The sequence below is a fragment of the Centruroides sculpturatus genome, unplaced genomic scaffold (assembly GCF_000671375.1).
Source record: "Centruroides sculpturatus isolate CEXI.00-Female unplaced genomic scaffold, Cexi_2.0 scaffold1551, whole genome shotgun sequence".
In the NCBI taxonomy this organism is placed as follows: Eukaryota; Metazoa; Arthropoda; class Arachnida; order Scorpiones; family Buthidae; genus Centruroides; species Centruroides sculpturatus.
The window spans coordinates 31,544-59,358 of record NW_019385893.1 but is presented as its reverse complement, the minus strand read 5'-3'; the positions used below and the strand labels follow the sequence as shown (position 1 = coordinate 59,358).

The 27,815-nt window shown below is 27.4% G+C and overlaps 2 protein-coding genes across 2 annotated transcripts in view; one reads left to right on the top strand and one right to left on the bottom strand.

The window, feature by feature from the left end:
* LOC111612446 (transmembrane protein adipocyte-associated 1-like) overlaps positions 1-6,373 on the bottom strand; it is a 33,811-nt gene extending 27,438 nt beyond the window's left edge. Inside the window, exon 1 of the mRNA XM_023353661.1 lies at positions 6,261-6,373. The gene's annotated coding sequence lies outside the window, so the exon portion shown is untranslated. The remainder of the gene's footprint in view (positions 1-6,260) is intronic.
* Positions 6,367-27,815, top strand: part of LOC111612438 — a 44,889-nt gene continuing 23,440 nt past the window's right edge. The window contains exons 1-8 of the mRNA XM_023353651.1: positions 6,367-6,551; positions 13,966-14,135; positions 14,231-14,409; positions 14,598-14,670; positions 14,963-15,030; positions 17,119-17,241; positions 17,317-17,458; positions 17,566-17,693. Coding sequence (XP_023209419.1) covers positions 14,003-14,135; positions 14,231-14,409; positions 14,598-14,670; positions 14,963-15,030; positions 17,119-17,241; positions 17,317-17,458; positions 17,566-17,693 — 846 coding nt within the window. The 5' untranslated portion in view covers positions 6,367-6,551; positions 13,966-14,002. The remainder of the gene's footprint in view (positions 6,552-13,965; positions 14,136-14,230; positions 14,410-14,597; positions 14,671-14,962; positions 15,031-17,118; positions 17,242-17,316; positions 17,459-17,565; positions 17,694-27,815) is intronic.

Below are 27,815 nucleotides of genomic sequence, written 5' to 3'. Positions count from 1 at the left end.
ATTAAAGCTTAGTTTACAATGAGCGCAGCTTGCCGATGAAAGCAAAAAACAGAGCGAATAACTCATCAAACATGACTCATTTGATGGATTATTCACTCTGTTTTTTGCTTTCGCCAGTGAATCACACTCAGTGTGAACTTCATAAAATATATAATAAATATGTACTGGAAGTAGAAGTTGAAAAATAAACTACACCGATATAAATCCAGCAAAATTTAATAAAATAAAAACGTTTTCAATCGTTTTTCAACGATCATCCTCAGTTACCAAAAATAGAATATTAAATATAGAACATAAAATGCGTTCGAAATACAGTAGAAAAATAAAAATTAACAAATAAATCAAATAAATAGTGCTCTTCTGTAATTGTAAAAGGACCTCCATGCAGTAGACAATGAGTCTGCATCTCTATGGTTTATACAACCGGTTCTCATTTGCACCTTATAGATTTCCAATCTCTCAAGATGTTTGATTGTTTGCCTATTAGTCATCGTTTTTATAATTGCTGCTTGATCCCATTGCACTTTAATATCTTGTTGCTTTGCATATGATGCCAACACAGTAAATTATTTATAAATACGTATGTCAAGTTATATTTTTATTACTACGTAAAATATATTTAAGAGTTTACGGCCACTGTGCCTGGTGAGACGTTGTTGAAACAAAAAATGTCATGCACTCCATCACGTACATAAACAGTATCGTAATTCGCCAAGTGCAAATCAGCAAATTCGTAAAATTTTTGTTTATTTTGAACAATCCGGATAATCGAAAATCCGGATAATGGAGGTTCTACTGTAAATACAAAAAACAAAAATTAACGAAAAACGCCCTAGCAGATGCCCTAATGAAAAATTAACAAATCAAATAAATAGTGAAAAATTAATACAGTAGAGTCTCGAAAACTCGGCACTTGATAGCCCGGCAGTCAGGATAACTCGGCCACATCCTGGCAGGGCAAAAAAATCCTTAGTTAATTAATTTTCATTATAGACAGCTTTATGCCTCATAAAGTATTTTTCTAAGGTCTGTCTTATCAGGTAAATTACTGTACACAGTGTATTCATTAATTTTCATTTCCATGTAGTAAAGTCCCTATGCCTTCATAAAGCACGTACTTTTCCTTTGTTTAAGGGTATTTGGGCAGTTTGTTCTCTGTTGTATTCTCAAGTAAACAATACATACAAGTACAGTACAGTATTTTCTGAGGAAACACTCATACTTATCCTTTTTTAACCCCATTCCCGATAACCCAGCATTTTCACAAACTCGGCCACCCTTCGGTCCACATTAGGCAGAGTTTTCCAGACTCTTCTGTAATTGTAAAAGGACCTCCATGCAGTAGACAATGAGTCTGCATCTCTATGGTTTATACAACCGTTTCTCATGTGCGCTTTATAGATTTCCAATCTCTCCAGATGTTTGATTGTTTGCCTATTAGTCATCGTTTTTATAATTGCTGCTTGATCCCATTGCACTTTAATATCTTGTTGCTTTGCATATGATGCCAACACAGTGTTTTCAAGGTTCCTATCGATCGTATATTTGTGTTCCTTGAGACTTTGCTTTAAACCGCGCATCGTCGCACCCACATAAACTAGCCTGGAATCGAATCATTGGTCATGTAAAGGCACCGAATATATACCCATCGTTGAATTCTGATTCTCCTTCTTTTTATCATTTCTTAAAAGTTTGAAAATAGTGGGATTGCGCCAGTATACAATGTGAAAGTTATTAGACCTGGCAGTAGATCTGTGTATCTTGTTCAAAAATGGGATGTAATTAAGCACTATTCTTTTATTACAGTCAACCTGGGAGAATGTCGTGCAGTGGATTGGAAGGATGAAATAAGATCCTCTATCTCTTCCTTTGGATATCCGTGTAGTTGGGCTATCTTAATAATGTACTTTAGCTCTCTTATCGTGTCGCAGAAACTTGTACAATGCGTATAAGCACGTTTAATCCATGATCTGAAAACCGCCAATTTGATATGCTTGGGATCGACTGACTGGTATGGGATGATAACGGGTTGAAAGCAGCATATACGATCGATAGGAACCTTGATAACACTGTGTTGGCATCATACGCAAAGCAACAAGATATTAACGTGCAATGGGATCAAGCAGCAATTATAAAAACGACAACTAATAGGCAAACGATCAAACATCTGGAGAGATTGGAAATCTATAAAGCGCACATGAAAACCGGTTGTATAAACCATAGAGACGCAGACTCATTGTCTACTGCGTGGAGATCCTTTTACAATTATTAATTATACACCATTTATTTGATTTATTTGTTAATTTTTCATTAGGGCGTCCGCTAGGGCGTTTTCCTTAATTTTTGTTTTTTGTATTTATTTCAAACGCATTTTATGTTCTATATTTAATATTCTATTTTTGGTAACAGAGAATGATCGTTGAAAAATGATTGAAAACGTTTTTATTTTATTAAATTTTGCTGGATTTATATCAGTGTAGTTTATTCCTCAGTGTGAACTAAGCTCAAGTGTCAAAACAAGCCAAAACAACAACTGATTACAAGTATGTTCTAGTTGTACTGAAACTAACTTTACTAACATTTCATGTTAACAGTTGGGAACAAAACATTACTATTAACTTCAACATAAAATCTATAATTAGTTAATAACTCAATAAGAGCATTTAGTCATTTCTCACCATTCACAAAGTGCAACAAAAAATATATGATTACTTTAGACCAGTAACATAACTACAAGACAAGGAAAACTAGATTAACATAGTCATCCTCAAACGCCTTGAAAACAGTTGTATACTATATGTAGAAATAAATTCAATAATGGTTAATTAGAAAATTTTATTGAATGTTTAATTTTTTATTCATAATTGACTCAATTGCATATCTTTTACATGAAACATTAATCCAATACGTGTTTTGTAATGTCATAATTTTCAAATCCTTCATGTCAGCTATTCTTCATGTTTATCCCCTCCCACCTAAAAAGTGTAACTTAATAGATGTTAGTAAGATTTGCTTGCAGACAGAAGTAATGTATGTATGCATTCCAACCTACAAATTGTACTGGTGCTTTTAACACTTGCAATGCATATTTCAAGCCTCATAATATGTATATAATTAACATTCTTACATGTATTGTATGTGTAAATATTATGATTTTAAATGCATATAAATCTGGCCCTTAGTAATAATCCTAGCTTTGCAGTATCAGAAAGCAAATAAAAAAATTACTCTGTTTTTATAATTTATTGTTTCTTTAATTTAGTTTCTACTTTTGTTCATTTTAAAAATTAAATTAAATGTAAAATTTTGTTTTTTAATAAAAATAAATACTGATAATTGTCTAAGTAACAACCAAAACAATGAAAAAGTAACAAAGGTGCATGAAACGCAGGATGTGTCTGATCGTGCAACATTAAAAGACATGTCTGTTACCAAGTTAAGGAAAACAAAAGTGATAACCAGTGGAGTAACCAGAAAAAGGCCCAATGGGTATGAACCCCTTTTGTAATGAAAAAGTTAAATTATTTACCCATTTTATCCATTTATCTTTAACATTTTAATTAATTGTGGAGTTAAATACTGACTTAGTAATTTATATACAGTCGACCCCCCTATAAGATCATTGATTTTTCCGTTTTATCTGAATTACATGTTGTACGAGTCACTTAGATTTTACAAATACGTGTGCCGGGCTGTGAACGGCTCACATATTTGTAAAATCTAAGTGACTCGTACAACATGTAATTCAGATAAAATGGAAAAATCAATGATCTTATAAGGGGATCGACTGTATATATATAATATCTGTATTTAAGTGTATTAAAAGCAAAAATTTATTAAAATGTGTAATAATTCATATTAAATTTTAGCTTGAATCCACCTTTACATCAGAACTAGTTACACTACTGGTAATAAATATGATAGTGAAAACATGGATATCAAACTAACAACTAAATCATCAGTTAGCAACTGCAGAAACTAACGTATGTGGTGAATTAACTTTAGCACAATCTCTTTCAAATAAGTTTTAATGTAAGCGTGTATTTGGATTATTTATAAAATATGGTAAAAATCAGAAATAGATGAAGGAAGGCTAAGTGTAATAGAAATGGATTCACTGACAAGATCATCAAAATATTATGCATGGGCAAAATAAAGAATGAAAATGAAAAATGATAAAAATAATGGAATCACCTATTGATTAAATAAAAAGAAGGCAGTTAATACAGTACAACAGCGTGAAAAGAATTACAAAATACAAACTGCCACGGTTAGCCACTTAACAAAAACCATAAAAGAAGAGGAAGACACTGTACACAAATAATGGAGAGAAACACAAGGAAGAAATATGCATGAATAGAACAGAGTAGAAAACTGTCTGATGATCATAAGATAACACCAAATTTCAGAAACCGATTATCTATATATATAAAAATGAATGTGTGTGTGTGTGTCCTTCATGCATTACCACACCGTTTATTCGATTGCCGTGAAACTTTGGGAAGTTGTTTAATATACTCCAGTGAAGGTTTGTGGCATAGTACGATTGCCATGAAGCTTTGGATAGTTTTTTAATTTTTTAATACACTCCCGCGAAGTACATTTATCCTACGATAGATGGCGTGCGTTTACATGAGCATTCCCGCACAGTGTGTTCGATCGATTTCAAATTGTGAAGACCATTTCCCCCTTCAAAAAATATCTCTATATATGCATTTGTGAACTGTTATTTACGATATTTGTAATAATTTTTGTTTAATCACTTTATTTCAACTTTTTTTGCTAATTATGTATTCGCTCGAACTTCGTTAGAACCTTAACTGTACCCCGAACAACAACCGAAGTTGTAGGAAGAAATTCGCGTATTTTACCGATCTAGGTATCCCCCCTTTTCCAAATTTTAATATCGATTCAAAATAATTTAAAAAGACAAATTACAATAAAACGGTTTATTATCCAACTATCAGAAATTTCACAACGTGCCAAGGAAGAGAGGAAGGAGCAATTAAATAATTAAAATTATAAAGGATTAAAAAATATATATATAAAATTGGGAAATATCGCGCTTCTGACAATCGCTGCAAGTGTATGGGCTAAATTTGGAGAATCCGTGCTTCTCGCATGGACAACTGTATGTGGCCGGCTCACGCGTCGGAAAATCTTCCGATTTATTCGTGTACGCACCAGACGGAAAAACAAAAAATATCGTGTATCCACAAGCACTCCAATAAATAAATAGAATTGAAACGACACTTTGAAATGTTTTCCCGATGAGAATCAATAATAATAATAAGTTTCAATAAAAATGATAAAATGTAAATTAAATTTTATCATAATGAGTTTGCTTGAATTTCCTTTCTTCTGAGATCACAGCAATGCGCGACGGGTAAGCTAGTATACAATATAGTCTGTTTGCACAGAACAGTTGGGATGTATTTACAAGTACTATAACAAGAAACTTTTATATCATGCAATATTTGTTTAGTCCACACCTGACTATTACTACATTCTACTCAGTTATTAAAAACTTCTGGAGAAACCACTGATATATATATATATATACCAAAATATTTATATATCACTTATCAAAAAATATATTATAAATTATAAATATTTTATTTCAAAGTATATTTTCCTTGACAAATTAATGAAATATAAATAGTCACAGATATTAAGATAAAAATCTATATAGGAACTCTCAAGTACCAACATCAATAAACCTAAACTAAGTAAAGTTTAATGACTCAAATATCTCATCCGTTACATATCGAAATAACCCTAAATAGAAACTATTTCAAAACATTTTAATTATTTATAAGTGTTATAAAGAATAAAAAATAAATGAAATGAATCAACAAAAGCTAAAATTCATGTTTTATAATATATTTTGATAAAAGTGATTAAGATTTACCAGTTTAATTAGAAATTAATCGTATAAATGAATGTACATATGTTTAATATGTTTAAAAATAAATCGAAGAAATTGATTTTAATATATTCCTGTGCAATAAATAGAAGCATTACGAGTCATAAAGGTATTTAATTCGCCATATTTAACTAAAAACGTACATTTTATTATAAATATTTACGTTGAAACAACGTTAAACTAATTAGAAATAAACAAGTTGTGATACGTTTGATTGGACTTTTCATTTCGCCGTTTAATAACATAAAAAAAATGTCGTATTATAAGTATTAAAAGAGTTAAAAAGCGTAGATATAACCGAACGAGTGTATTTATTTAAATTATTCGTACTTACATATTCTTTCTACACTACTTTTAACATTGAATTGTTATTTTGTTATTGTCGCCAATTTTTCTTAAACACCATCCACCATTTTGGATAAGGTAGCGCCCTCTGGCGTTCTAAATACATAAAACGTTTACATCTCGTGCCCGATTGAACAAATTTAAAAATCTACTTTTCATTTTCCCGAGTAATTTACATCAAAAATGATTAATTAGAATTTCTTTTATATTTTATTTATTTATTTATTTCAATTTATAATAATGAATAAGCATTAAGCTATGGAGTAATTTACAACTTGAAGTAAGTAATTATATATATGTAACACGATAATTATTATTATTTTTAATAATGAAGATTTTTTGTTGTTTTGATAGAATTTTTTGTATTTTTTTAAGTTTAAAATTACTTTTATTGCGTATTATCGGTTTAAAGTAACAATCGTTTTTAAATCTATAGCTTATATATGGGTAGGAGTTCCCGACGGAATTACCTCTAGGTACAAATTACTATAAGTTCAGCTTATATATGGGCTCATGTGTTAAACAATATTAAATCATAATTTACAAGCTTCAGTTTTCGCTATACAAATGAAAGAATTTAAATATATATAAAGTATGAAGTTTGTAAGTATATAAAATAAGATGGGAGTTAAAATAAATCGGCTGTTGAGCTCTTCATTTTTTGATTGCCCCATTTTAAAAGTTTTTTGAATCATTAGCTGCACTATTTCACATTAGACTCCTCCCGTTGACATAAAATGTGCAACTCGTTGGTACGATACCTTCCCGATACATAGCATTTTGTATAAGATCCTGTTGTCGGAATTGCTAAGTTAATATGTTTTTCATTTGAAAAATTGAAAATTTTCAATTAAAAGTTAAAAGATTTAACATTCGTTTCAATTAATTTTATATGTTCAGTTTTATAAAAATATCGTATCCATTGATCTGTTGTTAGTTATGTTTACCATTTGTAATTTAATGCTTTATAGAGAACCTGATAAAGTGTGTATAGATAATTATAACTAATATTCCTCCAAAATGAAAGTTATTTCTATTAAATCTACAAATTTATTGATTGTATTAATAAAATGCTATTTTTTTGCTCGATTCGGTACAGTGATAAGCAGTATTTGGGATGATATGTACTTTTGTATTTCTGACATATAAAATTACATTTCTTATTACATTCGCATTGTGCCTACATATTTTGGTCGTTTATAAGATATTCTCTGTTATCAAAAGCAGAATATAAATGCAGATCTATTGATAGCCTACTGACATATTTTTTTGTTTATAAATAGGCTTAATATTATATATATATGACTAAAAATCACATGACTTGTCTTTTAGATTCCATATCATTGCTATTGCTGTCAATATCTAATAGCACTGTTTGAGTTCTTGCCATCTTACATTTATTCTATCAATGCCTAATTCTTTATCTGCTTGTAAATATGAAAATTGAATTTTTCTTATTTTAACTTAAGCTGAAGTCTAATTTCTTCTCTTTCCTTACTGACTTTGAATCTTCTCTCTCTATACTGTTCTTAACTTTTTCTGACTCAATTTTAATTATTTATCTTATAAATGTTATTAAAAAACACATTATCAATTGTGAATAACATACTACAACACTTTTATCACTGACTCCTGCAATAATTTATCGAATATTAATAATAAAAAAAAAAGATATGGGCTTAAAGTTAAACCTTGATAAACTCCAAATCCCCCTTTTGTAAAACTTTTATCTATCCTAACACTTTGTTGAACATTTCTATACATTTTCATAATTAAATTTATATGATTCTTATCAACCCCTCCTTTCTTCCTGACTCAGAAAAAAATTCACAGAAATCCTGAGGGCATCTCATATTAATAATGTATAGATAGGCCTAACTACAATTTTTTGACTATCTTTTCTTGTCATTAGGAAAACTCCCAAAAATATTTCAAAATGAATGGAAACTGTGAGCAAAAAAACAAACCAAATCAAAGTCTAAAATTGCAAAAATAACAGTTAATAGAATTCTGTGATATTAGCAACATTTATGAATAAATAATGTTCGAAACCAAATTAAAATAGTATTTAGAAACAATCCTTTAAAAAGAACAAGAGTAATATCAGATCAAAAACAAGAAAAATTTAATCTTTAATAAATATTTCAAATGTCTACAGCTAACTCTAACTACTTGAGCCAAACTTTTGCACACTCAGTGGTAGAAATTTTTATTAAGCTAATTTCATAGCATTATAGCTATTGGTAGCTGTGAGACCAGTGTATCTATTGACTCTGCTATAAGCTACTTGTAACTCAATTATTGCAGTTTTTACGTCAATTTGTTTTTTTAATTATTTTTATTAAGCTCTGTTCAAAATTAATATTTTTTGTGTTGATTTTAAAAAAATTTAGCATTTTGATTAGAAAGGTAATAAATGTTTTTCATTTAAACTTTTGACAACCAACACATTTCAAAGCAATTTTTTATTATATCTAACAGATAAACCGTGACCCCACTTGATAGTTTTGACAGCTCAACTTCCGCAGGGTTTTAATAATATAACCAAATAGATAATTTGGAAGATTGTTCGGCAATATAATCATAGATTTAAATTACTAGATGCATCATTTATCTCTTGTCTATGGAAACGTGTTAAACTCAATTGAAGCAGACTGCATTTAAACTGAGAGAATTTATGAAATATTGACTAAGAGTTTGAACTGTAGACATAAATCAAATTAATAATGTAGCAAAAATTAGATTGAATATAAAATTAATTGAAAAATAATGTAATATCATTTTCTGGAGGACAGAAAGTTATATATAAATATAAATATGATATAATTTTCAAGAGGGATATTACTTTATTTTACTTTAAGATACCATTTTGAAATTCAAATTACAGAACAAATAACAGCTATTTCTCAACATTCACAATTTTTTTCCATTTGAAATATAAATAAACCAGTTATGTATTAGTAATTATTAAGTGAATAACAGTTACTCTAGCATAAAGATAAAATTTTTGTGTTTTTGTTTCGTTACTATGTTTCTGAAAATGTAGAAAATATTATGTATTTTTAATGTGAATGATATTCATTGACTTTTAAACTAATGAATAATATTCATAAGCTAGTAATTTGTTTATTATTATTTATAGTTATCATTGCATTACAAAAATTAAAACACTAACTTTTTACTGTTTAATTTTTCATGATGCATTGATAACTATAAATGATATTATTGTATTGTAAACAATAGTAATTATTAAAACAAATAACTTATAAGAGTAACTTACATAAGTAAACTACAAATTTATGCATGCAAGTGTAAATTTATAGTTTTAATATACTTGATTTTAGATAAATATTTTTCTTCAACAGCTTCAAAAATGACATTATATGACAATTTTTAACAAATTTCCTATTTTTCTAAAGTTATGGATATAATTAATGCAACTTTAACAGTGGTGAAATTTAAACAACACAAATGTTTTTGGTTGAGCTAACAGCCATCTTCAGGTGTGAACAGTTGAAGGTGAAATCATTTGTGTTATTCAAATTTTTACTACTGTTAAAGGTACATTAATTAAGCTGAGTAATAGTAGTAGCTCTATTATCCTTAACTATTATACATATAAAAATTATAAAGTTAATGGTAATTAAAAAAATCAGAAATTTTGTTTAAGTACAAAAATGTTTAATGTTTGTTTTGTTTGTATTTCACTTTTTTATTTTTTATTATTTGATGTCAAATTTATGTAGCTGTAAAAACTTTTTTCCTAGCCATAGATTGTTTCCTGAGAATTTCAATGACCCATCACATGATGGGATCATGGCAAGTGCCACAGAGAGGAAAAATATCCAACAATTTGAGTAATTACTAATAGAATCTGTTTTGAAACACTTAAATAATTAAAAAAAATATATATTTTTTTTACAAGAAAATATAGGCTATACAGTATTAAAAAAAAACGCATGAAGATAAATCCACATCAATTCAGTTTCGCCCAGTTAATGGAATCGTTCTAGTGAATAAAAGGCACGCAAAGATAATGAAAGTATGTCACCTGTTTTAAAAGACGCGAAATAACTTTAATAAACAGAAAGACAATAAATTTAAGAAGGATGTGATATAATATTTTAAGCACCACATTTAAGCATTATTACGTAATTATGTTCTGTTTATGAATAATAACAAAACAGAAAGCTTTGTGCTTTAATAACTAAGCACACAACGTTAAAACATTATATATTAAAACAACGTATCAAAGTGCAATAATTATACTTTGTCAATATTCAGCCTAAAAATTCAGCTGATTAGTCCACGTGAATTTGATACGTGAATTTGTTTAATCTGTATACATCTGCACGATAAAAGGACAAGAGCAAAGAACCTTACTTGTAAATAATATATAGTAAACAAAGCTGAAAATGATAAACAAGTAGAACAGACTGTTTCACTTTTTTTTTATTATCTAAATGATAATTTTACTTTAACCAGTTTATCAAAAAAATAAAACTGTTTAGTAATGTTATCAAGCACTAAAATGTATTTATCATTGTATATAACTTATGTAACTTTTTATATAGAAAACTTAGATATGTCATTTATTTTTAATGAAAATCAATAGAATTAAATTTAAAAAAATAATAACTAGTTTCCTTACAGAGTGAGTCGTGCCGTAACCTGAACTAATTTTATTTAAAAAGATTTATCATGATAAGTATCTCATATCTCAGCTTATTTTCTAATTTAATTATCACATAAACTTTATAAAATTTAATAATAAAATCGATAAATAATTANCACGTGTTACTGTTTCAGAGATCCCATGTACCCATGCAATTAGTATATCGCTATTAACGTACTTCGCGTTGAATTTTCATCGATGTTAAGCCTAACAAAAATTTTTTTTAAATAATAATCGTCACTATTGTATCATTAAAAATTAGAAAATTAAGCCTCGTTTAAATACTGGCTCCCTTTCATGGTCAAGCCGGCATTGAAAACTAAAACACGTAAAAATACTATTAAAGTAGCCAAGACGTAGCCAAATATTGTAGCGCCACATTACTAGCGGACATTTGAATTTGCCGACTAGAACGCGGTCGGTTAACCAATGTGACGGTTGATCGGAGGTCAGATAATCGATGCTCTACTGTATTTTGAAATGTTGATTTTTCTGTTTACATTGTAGCTGTTTTATCTCAATAGCTGTTATTAACAATCTAAATTAAATTATTATTATTTTATATCACTATACACTGTTTAATCCTTTAAAGCTGATAAGTGATAACAAACCACAACAGAAATAATAACCTCTGATATCATTTAAAACTGATGAAATAATATTTATGATAAAGTGCACATTATTTTTTTTAACTTTATTATTTATATTATTATAGCTGCATTACATGTTTAAACTGAAACTTGGTTTAGTTGATTTTTTTCACTTAAATTCAAGTTGTAACTGAATTGAAATGATTACTTTTAAAAGTTTAAAAGTAAAGTTTATAATTTAAATTTTAAAAACTTTAATTTTAAGTGAAAAATCAGTAAATATTTATATTATACTCTTAAATCAGAGTATCAGAGCCCCATAAATATTTCTACCTTATTGTGTTTATATAATAATTATACACATCATAGAACTTTATAAAATTTGGCATTATCCTTGTAAAGAAATGAATAAATGACTGCTAATTTCAGTAAGCCAACTTTTATTAATTAAAAGAAGTATTTTGTTGAAATCTGATTAACCACGTATTCCTCATCTTACAATCTTAATATTTAACAGTTTAGGATAATATGATGTAGAATATACAAAATGGAATACATTCAAAATTAACATTCTAAAGAGTTAAAATTTTTGAATTCAAAACAAATGTAATAGAATATGTGAAATTACATAAAATAAAATAAACATTACAAATAAATAAATAAAATCAACAAAACCTAAAATTTTGTACAAATTCAAGAACAAATGTAATTATTGTAGATGAATTTTCTCGTTAACCTCTTATAGAAAGAAGAGAAATTAATGAAATTTATCAACCATATAAATGCATTACCAATTTCATATGCATCCTATGTATTAATAAATGCTGTTAAATATTAAGATTATAAGCTAAGGATGGTCAAATCTTGACTGAAAACATTTCTTTTAATTAATAAAAGATAGATTTCTAAAATTAGCAGTAATTCCTTTCATTATACCTATCATCAAATACATATCATATTCAATTGATATAATACATATACAATATTAATATGGATATTACACAAATATGCTTTCAGCTATTACAGTATAACCTGATTTATAAGTACTTTATATATGGGAATTTGATATAACAAGTACTGACTAACATTTACAAGAACAAAATGTTTTAATTTCGAGTGCGACAAGATCAAAATTTCCTTATACACATGCTTCCTTTAATTAGTTTATAGATTCTGGCTTCCATCTCTCTTTATATTGTGTATTTATTTTTTAGGGTTAGTGCCATTCATTCTAATACAATTATGAAGTATATTAACTTTATCTCTATGTTAGAAACTCTTCTATTAATGATTATAATTTTATTAGTTGAAAAAAAAGGACTTATTTTACCAGTTTGTCAGTTGCTTATACTTGTCTTGAAATTGTGCTTGGACTTTGCAAAACTTTGCAGTGTGACATCTAACAGTGGAATAGGAATAATTCAGTCTCTGATCAGTTTGTGTAAAGTAATCCTTCTCTGTGTAAAACTGTGATGCATTTCTTCTTTCTAAGTGTCAACTCACATATCATAGACTTACTGTACAACTGTACAGTAAGTCTATGATGTGTGGACACAATGCTTACAAGCTCAAACAGCATGACCAGTAGCTGACATGAAAGTGAGCATTTACTATGCATATTTCATTTATATTAGCAGATGATATTATACTGTAAAATATGGATGAAAGCAATTCTTTACAAGATTATGCAATGTTAGTTCAACATTTTATAATCATTACTTAAGTTATTATATTCATTAACACTAAATTTAGCAAAAAATATGCATTTTGCCATAGGTGTGCAATCTTATAGAATACCAGTATATTTTAATTTATTATTTTTATATATATGCATTAAAATGAAGTATACAAAAGAATATACACTATTATGATAATGCATTTTTACATATATATTGAATGATCAGTTGCTAATATGTTTATCTATCGTAATATGTTTTTTTCAGTAGAATGTGGATTCACTTATAATACAGGCTGACATTTTGATATTGAGATGTGTTGTATTAGGTCTCAAGTATAAGATAACTAATGTCAAAGGAATTTATTAATTTAACAAAACCCTATCCAATAGAATGTGATTTATAGATATTAAATTTTGAACAAAGTGTAAGAAATCATAGTAATATAGTAGTTAAACAAATTTCTAACTGAAATCTTATTTTAAATCAATGATAATTTTTAAAACTTAAACTTGTTTATCTTTTTGAATTTTATGTAATATTTGAAAATGACAAATGCTTTTGGAATTTTAATTATTTATTTCAATTTGATAATTAGGATTTAATGACACAGTCTACTTGTATTAGGTATTAAGAATTAAAATATTTTACAAAAATTTTAAAAGAAATTAATAAAAAAGTTTTTAATTTGATTTTTAAAATTATGAAATTATTATTATTATATACATACTAATTATATGTTTTTTAATTTAGGCATGTGACAATTGAGGGATTATTCATTCATTCAATTATGAATTCATTATTTGAATTCAGTAAAATTCTTACCATAAAATCTCATAAAAAATCTACTGGTCATAATATTTTACTTTCGACTTTTCTTGAAATAGGAGAGAAAAGCATCTTAGCACTTTTTTGTGATAATGGTAAAATCAAAAATTTATTTATATTTATATAATAAGAACTTTCTTTGCATTTCATTAATTATAATATGTTAAATAATGTTTTATTTTTCAAACAGGTTATTTATTGTTTCATTATACCAACAATACTGCCAGTAAGCCTGTGATACGCCAATTACAATGGTACGGTCATAGAGGTAAATTAATCAAAGCAATGTGTTTTGATCCAAATGGAAATTGGTTATTGTTAGCTGCTGTGGATTCTACATTATATATTTTTCCTGTTTTTTCTTATATGGCAAGTATTTTATTTAGTAAATTTAACTGTAATTTATTCTAAAATAGTATTCATATGAAACTTTTAATATTTTTCAGAAATTTAGTAAAGTATATATTTGATAATTGAATATAAAACTATCTAAACTTTTACATGAAATATTTATAATTTATTTATTTAATTTATTTTCTATTAATAATAATTTATAGGATCATACAGTTAAAATTAATACATTATGGAAGACAGACGACATCACAGAAATTAAATTAAGTGGCCAAAGAGGTAAGTTATGTATTTTTAATACTGATAATAATTAATGTAACCTATATAATATAGTAAACAGTAGTACATCATTCTGTTAGGACAAAAATTTATTCTTGTTTAATTTGAAAATTGCTGTCAAAGAAAGGACAATCATTCTTGAGTTAATGTGATTCAATTTATTTGTTTATTATTCACTTATTTATGTATATACATATAATACAGAAATTCCATATTTGTTTAAAATTAATTTATAAAAAATGAAATATTAATAAAAATTAATCAATAAAATTAATATTTCAAATTGCTTTAGCAATGCCAACATCTATCAAATGGTGGGAGACTCTTCAAGGTCAACATGTTGCCATTATAGGAAATGAGGTAATCCTTATATTATATCAATCATTTTTGTTAACTTCAAATAATTCTAAATATATAAAATATTAATTAAAAAATTTTATTCAAAGAAATATTAATTTAAGCCTCTAAAAAAATAAAGTTTAGTAGGAGATTGTAACCACAAAGTAATATTCATTGAAGATTTAAATTATTATCATTATTAAGTGATATTTAAAATGACAATAATATTTATGTTATTCTCTTTCTAATCATGAGTTTATAGAAACATCACCAAACGATCACCTAAATAATGAATGAGTTTTACAATTGTTGCATTTTCCATGATTTTTTATGATTTTTGGTATATTTTATGTTGTATTTTATGTTGTACCTGTTGAGCATACCTATTTGCCTTTGAAAGATTATATTTTTTGAAAGAAAAGTTTTGAAATATAAATTAACATAAATTAATATAAACATTAAAAAAAAGATAGAAAAAAATTTCAAATAGATTTGAGATTTTTTCTTTATCACAAAAAACTTAAAATGAAATAATAAGTCTAACAAAGCAGTCATTTCTTAAATACATTTATTTATATTAGCATATTTATTATTGCAATATAAATAAATAATTTTTAATGATTATATTAAATAAGATACAGCAAAAGATATAACTTGAAATTCATGCATTGTTGAGACAACTCAGTTCATAATACTAATTATTATTATTATTATAAGTATAAAAATATATAACATGCCTAAATACTCAAAAGTTTTATAAAACACAAATTCAGGCATCCTCCTGCTTAACATCAGTTAATCTATTGATGAAAATCAGAGATTCATGCAGGAAAACATTAACCAGGAGCTTATTTTTCATTATATTAAATGGGAAAGATTATAAGGCTTTACAACATTAATTCATAACTTTCAACTAATTTTCAAAAACATCTAAATCTAATATAATACATAACAAATAAGATAAAATTATTACATTAAACTGTAAAATGATTAAAAAAATTACTTTTTGAACACAACAATATGGACAATACAACACAAAATAATAATGTATTTTGGATGACCATACAGAGAAGACCGTACTCTGTAAGAATTCCCTCTATCAAATAAACACTGAACACTTTTGAGAATGTTTTGCCTCAGTGTCCATACTACCCCACATACAGTATTTTATTTCTGCATCATTATAAGCAGTCAGAATGCTTTCTCCAAAAAGAGTATTGACTGATAATATTCTGATATTGTCACAATAGTCAGATATTGGGGCCACAGATAACTTTGGGGAATCCTCACATTATCAATTTTTATTTTAAAATGTTTGATTTGCAAAATTGATCTGTTAAAGATTGAAAATAATAAATCATTAGACAGAATGATTAATTAAAAATAACGAAATACATTAGTAAAAATTTATTATAATTATATAATTTTGCTTATTGATGATTTTGTATGTTGTACATGTAATCTTTTAAAACAAGTAGTATGTACTCAATCCATGGGTATAAAAATAAGTGTCTGACATTTAGTTCTATGCTACACCTCAGTCTCCTGTACCTCCCATCATTTCAGTCTCCGACAACTCAACCTAACACAGTATCATTTCTACCATTACCATCTCTTAGCCTTTAAGTGTGCTCACTGCCTTCCTGATTCTGGTAAATGAAACTACATAGTATATACATTTCTACTTTATATAGGCTATGTATTTATCACATTGTTTCCCACTTTTACAATATTCTGGTATTACAGTATTTGGTGTGTGACTTGGTAGGTTAATTTTGGTAGGAATTCTCAAGAAATTTTTCTATATAAATTAATAGTAATTGCTTCTCTGTTTTATGTCAATTTAGCTTATGATAGGTTTTATAGCAACACTACTTTCATCTACTGCAGAAAACTTGTATATTGTTTTGTTGAATATGTATCAAATTTTTGGGACATACATATAAATTTTTCTTATGAAACATCACCCAAAAACAATTTATTAAGATTTATGTGCATTTTATGAAGTTTGGGTATTAAAAACTAAAAGGCATTCTACCAGAAAAACATTAAGCAGGGAATACCTGTACATAATTAATTTATATTTAATGAGTTTTTTTAACTTAACAGCATGGTGAGATTTCCTTCATTAATATGAAGACTCAGAAAGAAATTGGTGGAACTTATATTACCATAGGAATTAAAAATCTAGATTTACTTCATGATGATCATCATAATACAACTTATCTTCTGGCAAGTATTTAAAGAAACGAATTTTTGTCTACACTATTTTAATTTATTAACATAAAACAATATATTTTTAAAAAGATTACAGCTAATAATGAACAGCAATGGCATTTAATGCTAGAAGATAAGCGAACAGAATTTTATTGGTTAATAAATCAGGAAATTGATTCAGTATCTGATAGAAAATTACAAGGAGACAAATCATCTTCTTCTTCTTCTTCTGGTAATATTTTTAAAAAATTGTTATAAAATGTGTTCTTCTGTTTTTCTCTTCTTTTTACAAAACTGCTTCTATAAATGAAAAACAGGAATATTTTTTCTTTTTCTTAGAAGATAAAAGTCCAGAACTTCGGCCTAATCGTCTTTCCAAATTTGAAAGTGGTATATATCTTGCACCTCAGAATGTTGGAGGACATAATTTAGTATCAGCATATAGTTTCTCTTCAAACAGACTACAAGTATGTTTATCTATTTATGTTCTGAATAAAATTTATTATTATTTATGAAAATACTCATTATTTAAGTATGTTGGTTTAAATCAGAGGTGTCTAACCTGTTCCTTGGGTTTCATCTGAAGACAAAAAATTGTATTGAGCCATACATAAACTGTAAAACTATGTAAAGGTGACATGAGTATATTTGCCATTCTAGGTTGAAACAAACGATTAAATAATTTATGTAGCCAAAAATGTAGCCAACTCAAAATTCTGTAGCCCAAAAATTAGCCAATGCACCAAATGAATTTTTGCATGCCAAACTAAAAAAAAGAGTAGTCCATTTTGGTGCAAAGTAGTCAAATCTTTTCATTTGAGGTATATGAGGAATATACAGTACATAATATGCATATAATTTATGGTGGCAGCCTTCTGTCTTCAGTGCTTAGGAATCTCCCTACACTAGTGCTGCAGCAGCTAACTTAAAGTGGAAATAGCTCAACTGTCTTTTAATAAAACGGTTTTAAGCAACTTTACTAGGAAATTCATCCTATGTATATTTTTAAAGACCATAAATGTATACTAATGATATCTTGTGACAATTTTTTAAAGACGAGGTATTACAATGCTCATCAAATTTCAAAAAATTAAAAAATAAGTACATAAATAAAGATCTCGGTGTTTTAAGGAAGTTTAGGCTACAATTTTATGTTGGCCACATTCATTACAATGCAGAGCCGCAGGTTGGACAGCCCTGGTTTAAATGTTTGTATATACTGGGTGATTGTAATTAAAGTACCCCTGTTCAGTAGTGTCTAGAGAGATATTTAGACATTCAAATGCAACCAGCTATGGTATGGTGATATTTCAGTATACACAGAAGATAGTTTGAAAAAATAAAAATAAAAGTTTAACACTGGTAATTTTTTACTCTTTCTGCCCTGAAGATATGAAAGACTGTGATACTTTTGGCACTGCAAGGAATAAATATTTAATTTTTACAAAATATTCATGTTATACAGAGATATAGTGATGCTGGGAACACTGTTAAATGTGATCCCTATTCTAAATATGTAAAATCTGAAGGCAATAAACAGTGTGTTCAATAGTCGACTATAATTGATTTTCTATGATGCTTTTCATATGCAGTTTGATAGTCTTTCAAGGTTGCCAAATTTGCAACATGTCTTCAATAAATCATACTTTTAAGTGTTTTCACAAACAATAATCACATGGATTAAAATTCAGAGATTAGGTAGCTAGGCTTAGGAAACACATGACTAATCTTTTTGTTATTAGTAAAATATCCCAAAACCTGCTGTATGCAGTATGCAAGGAAGGTCAATGAAATGGTCAGTTGTGTTTTCCTGTCAGTGGCAAGCAACTGCTGGTTGTGCTGATACTCACAACCAGTACATCCACTCTATGACAGGATACATTCAATTGCCATAATAATACAATGCACTGCTGGAGTCTGCAATATTATTCAACAATGTTAACATCTTCAACAGTTTGTGAAGTGAAAGGTTTGCATCCTTGATCTGGTTTAACTATCAGATATCCAGTTTTCTCAAATTGACAGATCATTTTTTTGAAAACTTGTGGAGATGATGGTCTGATCTTGGCATAAATTCTTACAATAGTGAAATTCCTGAAATAAAGTCACAGTATTGTCATCATTTTTATAAAGCAGCTTTACAAAAAATATGCATTTCAGCAACATGATGGTCATCACAGCCAATAAGAATAGCATTTAAAATTTAAATCACTTTTATACTCAGAACTTGGCTTCAACACATGTGCTTATGCAAAGGAAACTGCTTTTTTGTTCTTTGCAGTGCCGAAAGTGATATAGTGGTGAGTTTTGGTATTAATTTTTATATGGAAATATATTTTGCATGTCTTAAAATGTTACTATACCAGATTTGGTTGAAATTGGACTGTTAAATATTTCTCTAGAGTGTATTGAATAGAGGTACCTCGATTATAATTATCCAATATAAAAGAAATTTTAATGACATACAAACTTTGAATTAACAATTCTATATCAAAGAAGGATTTTAACTGGAATAAAGGTTCAGTTTAGATTCATTAATCATTTTACACATTTTTCTTTCTTAAATTTTATAGATAGAAATACAGTTTGAACAATAAAAGTAATTTAGATAAATTTTCCTGTAAATAATTATTTACAAAAAACTATATCTTTTTAAATTTTAACTTTAATTTTAATCTTTTTAATTGTAATTTTTTAACTAGTTACTTTCTTTCAGTAACATCAAAACTTTTAACACTGCAATTGATAAACATCATTAAATTTTAAAAACTGACTTTATATATTATATTTACTTTTTAATCTTAAATTATCTTTTGGGTTATATAACTCATTTTTGAAATATTGTATATTTTATAATAAATTATGGAATTAAATATAAGTCATATTAAAACATTTTATCTCTTTGAACTATAAATTTTATTTAAACTAAAAAATATAGTATCAGTTTTTAAAATTTTTTACCAAATGATGATTAACTTTAAAATTAAGGCTGAAGATCGAATCTGTAGGAAAAGCAGTCATTATTTATTCACTTTCACTGTTCAGAAATACAACTTTTGACGACTGAACTTTCTTTATAGGCTACTTTGTTCACTGAAATTTTAAAAGAAAAGTTTTTAAAATTTTGGTAGTCAAAGCAGCCTATAAATAACGTTCAGTTGTTAAAAATTATATTCTGGAACAGCGAAAGTGAATAAATGATGACTGCTTTTCCTACAGACTTGGTCTTCAATTTTAACTTTAAAAATCTATTAATTAACAAATTATACTTTCATTGTATAAATAATCATAAATTATATTATTTTATATAGTTTCTTAGTAAGTAATTTATTTAATAGATTTTAATTAATATTTGATTAAGTATGCACATTTTAATTTTGAATTAAAAAATTTTCATATGTAGTAAGAATGAAATGTGAGAAAGTTCATTAATCCAAATATATATATTAAATATATATTCATATCATATATATTTTGATATAAATATAAAAATATTCATTCTAAATTTTATTTGGTCGGCTTATATGGCTGGCCTAATTTTTGAAGTTTTTATTATGATCTTATCTCACTGTGTGTATAGCATTATTCTCTCTATTAGAATTGTCTTTATGAAATATAATTTCACAAATCTTGTTTATGCAGACTACACTGTACTAAAATTTTTTCGTTTTGGAAGATTTCGACAGATTTGGCAAATATTTTGAACAGGTTTTTGTTTTTTTTCCCTTTTTTTCTGGTATAGTTTAATATCACACAGTTGCATTCATTTTTATATAGTAAAATTGCTTTATATGGAAAAAAATTTTATTACTAGGCTTGATCCAAATTAATCCGAAGCAATCACAACAAAATAGGGAAATATTCAAATGCAAAAATTGAGATCTGTTTGATTTTAAAATGTTCTTGTTGTTCTCGGTATTTTAAAAATTTCTTGGATGTGATCCTTATGAGCTCATATGACAGCAATCAAACCAGTTAAAGTACTAAGAACTAGTACTTCACTCTGCTATCAGAAATTGTAATTACATTACAATAGTGCAAAGATTAAATTATTGTGATTCGACTACTTGGGGAATTTTAATACTCAGATTATTCATTAACTTCAATCTCTGTAATTACAAACAATACAATATAACTCAGCAGAGAAATTTAACAATTGTACTGCAGAATTTAATGTTTGCTGACAAAAATTGTTTATTAAACTACTTTTACACACAGTTTCAATTTATTTTTATTGCCATTTTCAAGTTTGGAAGTCAGAATATAAATTATTACAAAAATAAAACATTCAAATTTTATATTTAAACTTAATACAGTAGTACCTCAGGATACAAAATTAATCCGTTCCGAAATTGAGATCGTATCATGAAAATGTCGTAAGGTGAATCATTTTTCCCCATATGATTACATGTAAAACTAAATAATCCATTCCAACACGAAAAACACACTCAAATTAAAGCTAAGTAGTACATTGAAAAAAATAACCATAATAAATGTATAAATAACCATAATAGAATAATAATTGATAAAAAAAAATGTAGTTTTATTTACACTTTACCTTTGAGGATAGACGACAGTGGAGTTGTAAACTGGTGGCAGAGGCGAGGGAGAAGGGAATAAGTTACATAACATAATGTAACAATAACTTAAAAATAATTTAACACTAATTTTTAACTTTTCTGTTTTATATATCTTTTAAAATTTTTTATTCACTGCTTTTTGCTTTCTTTCCTTCACTTGCACCAGCACTTTCACTGGATAGAGGCCGCTTGGTAAAATATCTATCCAAAGAGGTTTGGCTTTGCCTACTTTTTAAAATGTTTCTAAAATGACTTATGCAAATGTCATTACTCTGAGCAGCAATTACAGCCAGTGTGAACCTGTTCGGGATGTTTCTTTTCAATAAAATCAGTCACTTTCTGATAATATCTGAAGATTTCCTTTATTGAATGAGATTCTTCCACGACAAAGCAAACACGCGGACTGACTTGTGAGACCAATGAACAGAAGTGAATAAAAAATAGTGCTGCGAACTAATGTAATGTCATATGGTGAGTTTTTGTTCGTACCGTGGAGCAAAAATTTGTTCAAATTTCATGTCGTATTCTGAAAATTTCGTATGCTGGAGCGTTTGTATCCTCAGGTACTACTGTATTTAAAAATATGAAATTGAAGGTGAATGAAGTAAATAAATTACCAACAATGTTAATCAACTTATTCTCAAATACTTGGTACTAGTTACTTATTAACTATTCCATACAAAAAAAATTGGCAACTCTTGTTAACTTATTCTCATAGTTTTCATCAACTTATATTTGTTGTTTATTCTTGAGAACTTGATTCTTGAAACCTACTCAATTCTTAAAGTATCTGATTATGCCCCTGGTTAATTCCAATAAGGACTAATAGTAACAAAGACTTAGAAAGATATTGTTTTACAAAGGTTAACAAAGACTATATATATATATCCTCTCATTTTGATCTTCATTTCTCTGAAAAAATTATTCTAGAAATAGTTTATTGTGCTCTTAATAACAAATATACCTGAAGACAATTTTACTTATTTGTTTACAAGTGGAATCTTAATTTTCTGCTTTATTCAGGTTATGTTTCTCATACCTAAAAATATATTTTATTTCCTGTTAGATAAATTTTATTAACTTATAAGCCAGAAACCTAACATAGAAAATCACTCCATTCCAAAGTTTTTTTCATTTAGCCAAGTTTTACTGTATTTTTTAATTATTCAAAACTATGCATCCTTTGTAATGATTTTGAATAATAAGTACAGTACATAATAACTAATTATACAGTAGAAGTATATTACATAAAACTTTTCATTTCTCATAAAATTTACTCTTTATTTTATGCAGTTATTAAGATAATGAGAACTAATATGAATTTTTATGCCATTTTAAACATTTTGATATTTTATCCACGAAACCAGTTATTGCAGGAAAGTGAATATATGAAGAGTCCACTCTGCATATAAGTCCAACATTCTCAGATTAAAATTCTGGTTTAGATTTATTATATTTGCTATATAAATCAACCTTCAAACATGGTAAGCTGCTGATAGAACAGAATTGAGAGTAAAGTAGTCTGTAGTAAAATCATATAATAAAGCCATGCCACTTTCATTAAGTCTAATTCATAGCTGTCAGAAATAACATATGTATGGTGTTTATTTACCGGTATATTAAATTTTTATTATGTTAATTATGCCAATTAGAAATATTTGTAGTGGCACCTACTCAATTTTCAATAAATGGTGCATAGCAGTTGTTGAAAGCACTGTTCTGCTTGTTTACCATTCTATGAGAATATAACCACCAATTTCAATATTTTATCAGAATGTTTGTTTGGCCTTGTTCTATAAAATTGATATTTTGATTATGATTTTAATCATCTGGTTTTGAACAATTATAGCTTGATACTATTTTATTATATTTATAATTAAACTTACAAATTATATATATATTAATGTATATTAAAAAAAAAACATTAAACACAGACATTATAATAATCTGTATAATGAAACTATTCCATCACATTCCATTGCATGAGGGGAAAAGGCAGAAACTGGATGAGAAAACAATGTTTAAATTGCAGTTTGTCTGACCGCATGATCAACAAACTACAACTTAAATTTAAATGAGGAGGTAAGGTGTCAGCTTACTATTCAGGTCCAGGGATCAAATCTGGACAGGCAAAGAACTACAATATTTTTCCAGGTAATCTTATCTCTCACTACCTGTCCACCCCATTGTAAATCTAGCCAAACTCATCGAGTCTGGAAAACGGCTTTTTTAGTGTACACGGGTAGAAAGAATCCAAAATAATAAAAAAAAATGTAGTTTGATTAGCATATTTTAGTATGGTAGTATGATATGATGTGGTTTGATTACTATTTTATTATAATAAAATATTTCATTTTTGATGTCATTCTAAACTTTATGGTTTTTTTTTTTTTTTTTTTTGGTCTTTACATTCAATAATTGAAGTTATAATAATAACAATACAAAAAAAACTTTCACGCACATGCACACACGCGCACGCACACATCTATGAAAACAGAACACACAGAGAAACTTATTTTTAAAGAAAACCCATTGAAATTCAATGGACACATTCTAATATAAATATATTTAACTCAACTTTTTGCCAGTAACTGTGATGAATAAAACCATTTATATTAATGTAGTAAACCTTCAATTTAATGGACTTTGAATTTAATAGACAAAAAGTTTGTCTTACTGGAGAAATTTAACGTCGTATTTTATTTGCAAATAGAACATGCTAAAAGGTTGGAAGGAGTCAGTGACTGTAAATTATTCAAAGTACATTACAATATTATTTTATTCATACTTATACATTATAACAACATTTTAACACATCTTGCACATTTTAGGTTTGTTATTAATATATATTTTTAAAACATTTGATTTAATGGACTTTCAGCAATAGCAGACATTCCTTTTCAATTAGTTTGTTAAATCAAATGTTTACTGTGTTTTGATGCCTGATTTAAGTTAAAACCAGTTTACAATTTTTATTTGCTTTTAACTTAGTTAAAACTAGTCTACAATTTTGAAACAACTTATNATATTGAATTATTTCTACAGAAATTCTTATATTTAAATTACTATTTTTCCTTAAATGTAAAATTTATGTTAATTATCTGAGTTTCCTCAATTATTAATTCAACTTATTAAAAAATAAACAAATTAATTTTCTATTATTTATTATTAAATTCTTGAATAAAATTTTAATATAAATATTAGAATAGCTGTAACTCACTTTTTACAAAAATATTTAATTGCCCAGAGCATGATTACGTTGGTGTATCAGCTAAGAAAAACCCAAAATTTAATATTTCGTATAAAGAACACAATATAAATTTAATATAAATTAACTGATTTGTAAAAAATCATGTTTTCAATTGTTTTCTAGTTTAAATTATATATATTTATGGTTTTTTGAAAGAGGTAAAAAGCTGCTTCACTTTTAACACTGCTTTTCAGAGTAGCGAGTAAGAGAACTTCTTTTTTCATATCCATTATAGAGCAACCAAATAGTCAAAAACGTGGCCATACACGTTAATTTTTCTTAGTTAACTAACTTTTCGACCTTCCTGTATATTTATATAAAAGAGAGTGATTTCATAATCGAAAGATTTTGCATTAATTTTTATGGTTTAATGCTCGTATTAAAAAAATGGATAATTTCTGTATTAAAATGTAAAAAAATAATTTTTCCTCAATTCTTACCTCGTTATTTTCCTTTTTCTCCTTTATTTTCTTCAACAATATCCTGCAACATTCGTGCATAAATTAGCAATGAGAACAAATATCTGACCGTAATAAATTCAATTATTAGAAGTTTTCTAAAAAAAATTTTCTTTATAAGTCCATCTTAAGGATCATCATGTGCCATTCAGGCAGACCCATCTTTAGATGAGACTGGTGGAAAATAATAGGGCCCGACATATTTTTATGAAAAGAGCCAATGAAAAATTTTTGTAGTTTTCGCCTGCCAGATTTTATCCTGAATGCCCCGAAATAGTTACCTCCGTGATCTGCTCATATTAATATTCATAAGATAACATTTACCACAATAACTTCAGGAGGAGCGTCAAGTGTACCTGCATCTACAGCCCAAAAATTCAAATTTATAAATTTACGAGCTTACTTGGCGTTACCCGGGATTATAAAAGAAAAGTTTAAAATATAATAAATTGTTAATTTTACGAATATACTGTTTAAAAACAAAAATATCCGAGTCCTTAAATGTAATAATTTGACTTTAATATCGGAAATGAAAAAACAATACTTTTCACAGTATAACCTGGAAATGTAAAGGTGCTTTTAGGATACCATTATTAAAATTATTTTAAATTATTATTATGTGTTTTCTTTGATGATGTGCAAAATGAGAAGCTGGATATACAATACAGTAATTTATTACAATCAACTCTATACAGAAGTTTTACTGAGCTTTATTAGATTATACTGCCAAATTTATTATTATGGGAAATAAACTTAAAAATTTCATGGCAATACAGCATGTTGCAATGTACAATCTTTATTAATATTTATCTAACCACTTAAAAGGGTTTGTGGACTAACAAACAATAAATTTCTGTTTTAGTCCACAAACACCTTTTAAGTCGACTACTATTGCTGAATAAATCTTTATTAATTTACCACTACAGTAATATAATGCATAATATTTCAAAGATATTCAGAAATTGAAAATACTCTTTAATTACAATTTTTCTATTGTTAGGAAATTTTAAATTACTATTTTGGAAAAATTTGTCTGAATTATGTGAAGTCCAAGTTAGTGGAGATTTACTCCTGTATAATAAATTTAATATTTTATTAATTTCCATCAATTTATTTAGAAACGATAATCAATACANTCATTAGTCAACCAGAAGGGAGTTTTGTTCCATCCAGATAATGCTAAAACAACAGTAAGATCATCTGTCACCTGCATCAACTGGGCTGGGAACTCATCAATCACCTATCATAATCACCAGACCTATAGTTAATGACAAAAAAGTAAACATTTGAAAAAAAAATAATTAAAGCAGATTTATTAGAAATGATAACTGATATTGATCCACTATTGATATATCAGCATATCAGAATTGGTTTACAAACAATGCTCTAATCTGTCTCTTTTTTTTTTTTACATATCCTTTACATCATTTTGCCATGGCAGGCATTCAAACTTGGCAATGGACATACCATGTTTTAAAACTAACACTTAGTAGACAGCGTCTTCTCTACACATAATTTGCCACCAATGGCCATTTGACGTATGGTTGTCATTACTTTTGGCTGGTGTCAACTTGGTAGGCACTGCTTTAAAGGGGGTCAGATACAAATTCTTTTTATACTACTGTGATCAAGAAGTATTGGAAATGGTTCATTTAAACTACATACGTGAAGATGGGTTTGTCAGCATTTTTTTCATTTGGCACGACTTTCATTGACAACAATTTCTATGTCATCATCTGTTTTTGTTTGCAAATAAATGCTTGTTTTGTGTGTTAAAGAATTTTTGCATCAATTTTTCAAAATGTCAAGTGTAATTGAGCAAAGAAGTGCATTAAATTTTGTTTTCACAATGGAATTACTGATACAAAAATGTTGAAAATGTTGCAAAAAGCCTTTGGTGATGATAATCTATCGAAAACAAGAGTTTTTGGGTGGCACAAGTTGTAAAAGGAAGGCAGAGAATGAGTCAAAGACAAAATACACTCTGGTAGACCATCCACTTCAACTGATGAAAACATTGCTCCAAGTCAGAGATTTGGTGCTCAATGATCATCATTTAACAATTAGGGACATTATTGAACATGTTTTGGTATTATTTGGATTTTGTCAAGCAATTTTGAAAGATCATTTGGGCTTGCAGAGCATTGCTCCTTGAGCTGTCCCAAAAATGTTGAATTTTTCCAAAAACAATAATGTTATCAAGTAACGGAAGAAATGCTTTCTCAAGGAAAATTGTTCTTAAAACGTTTTATTATGTGTGATGAAACATAGATCTATGCTTTTAACACCAAACAGCTTAAC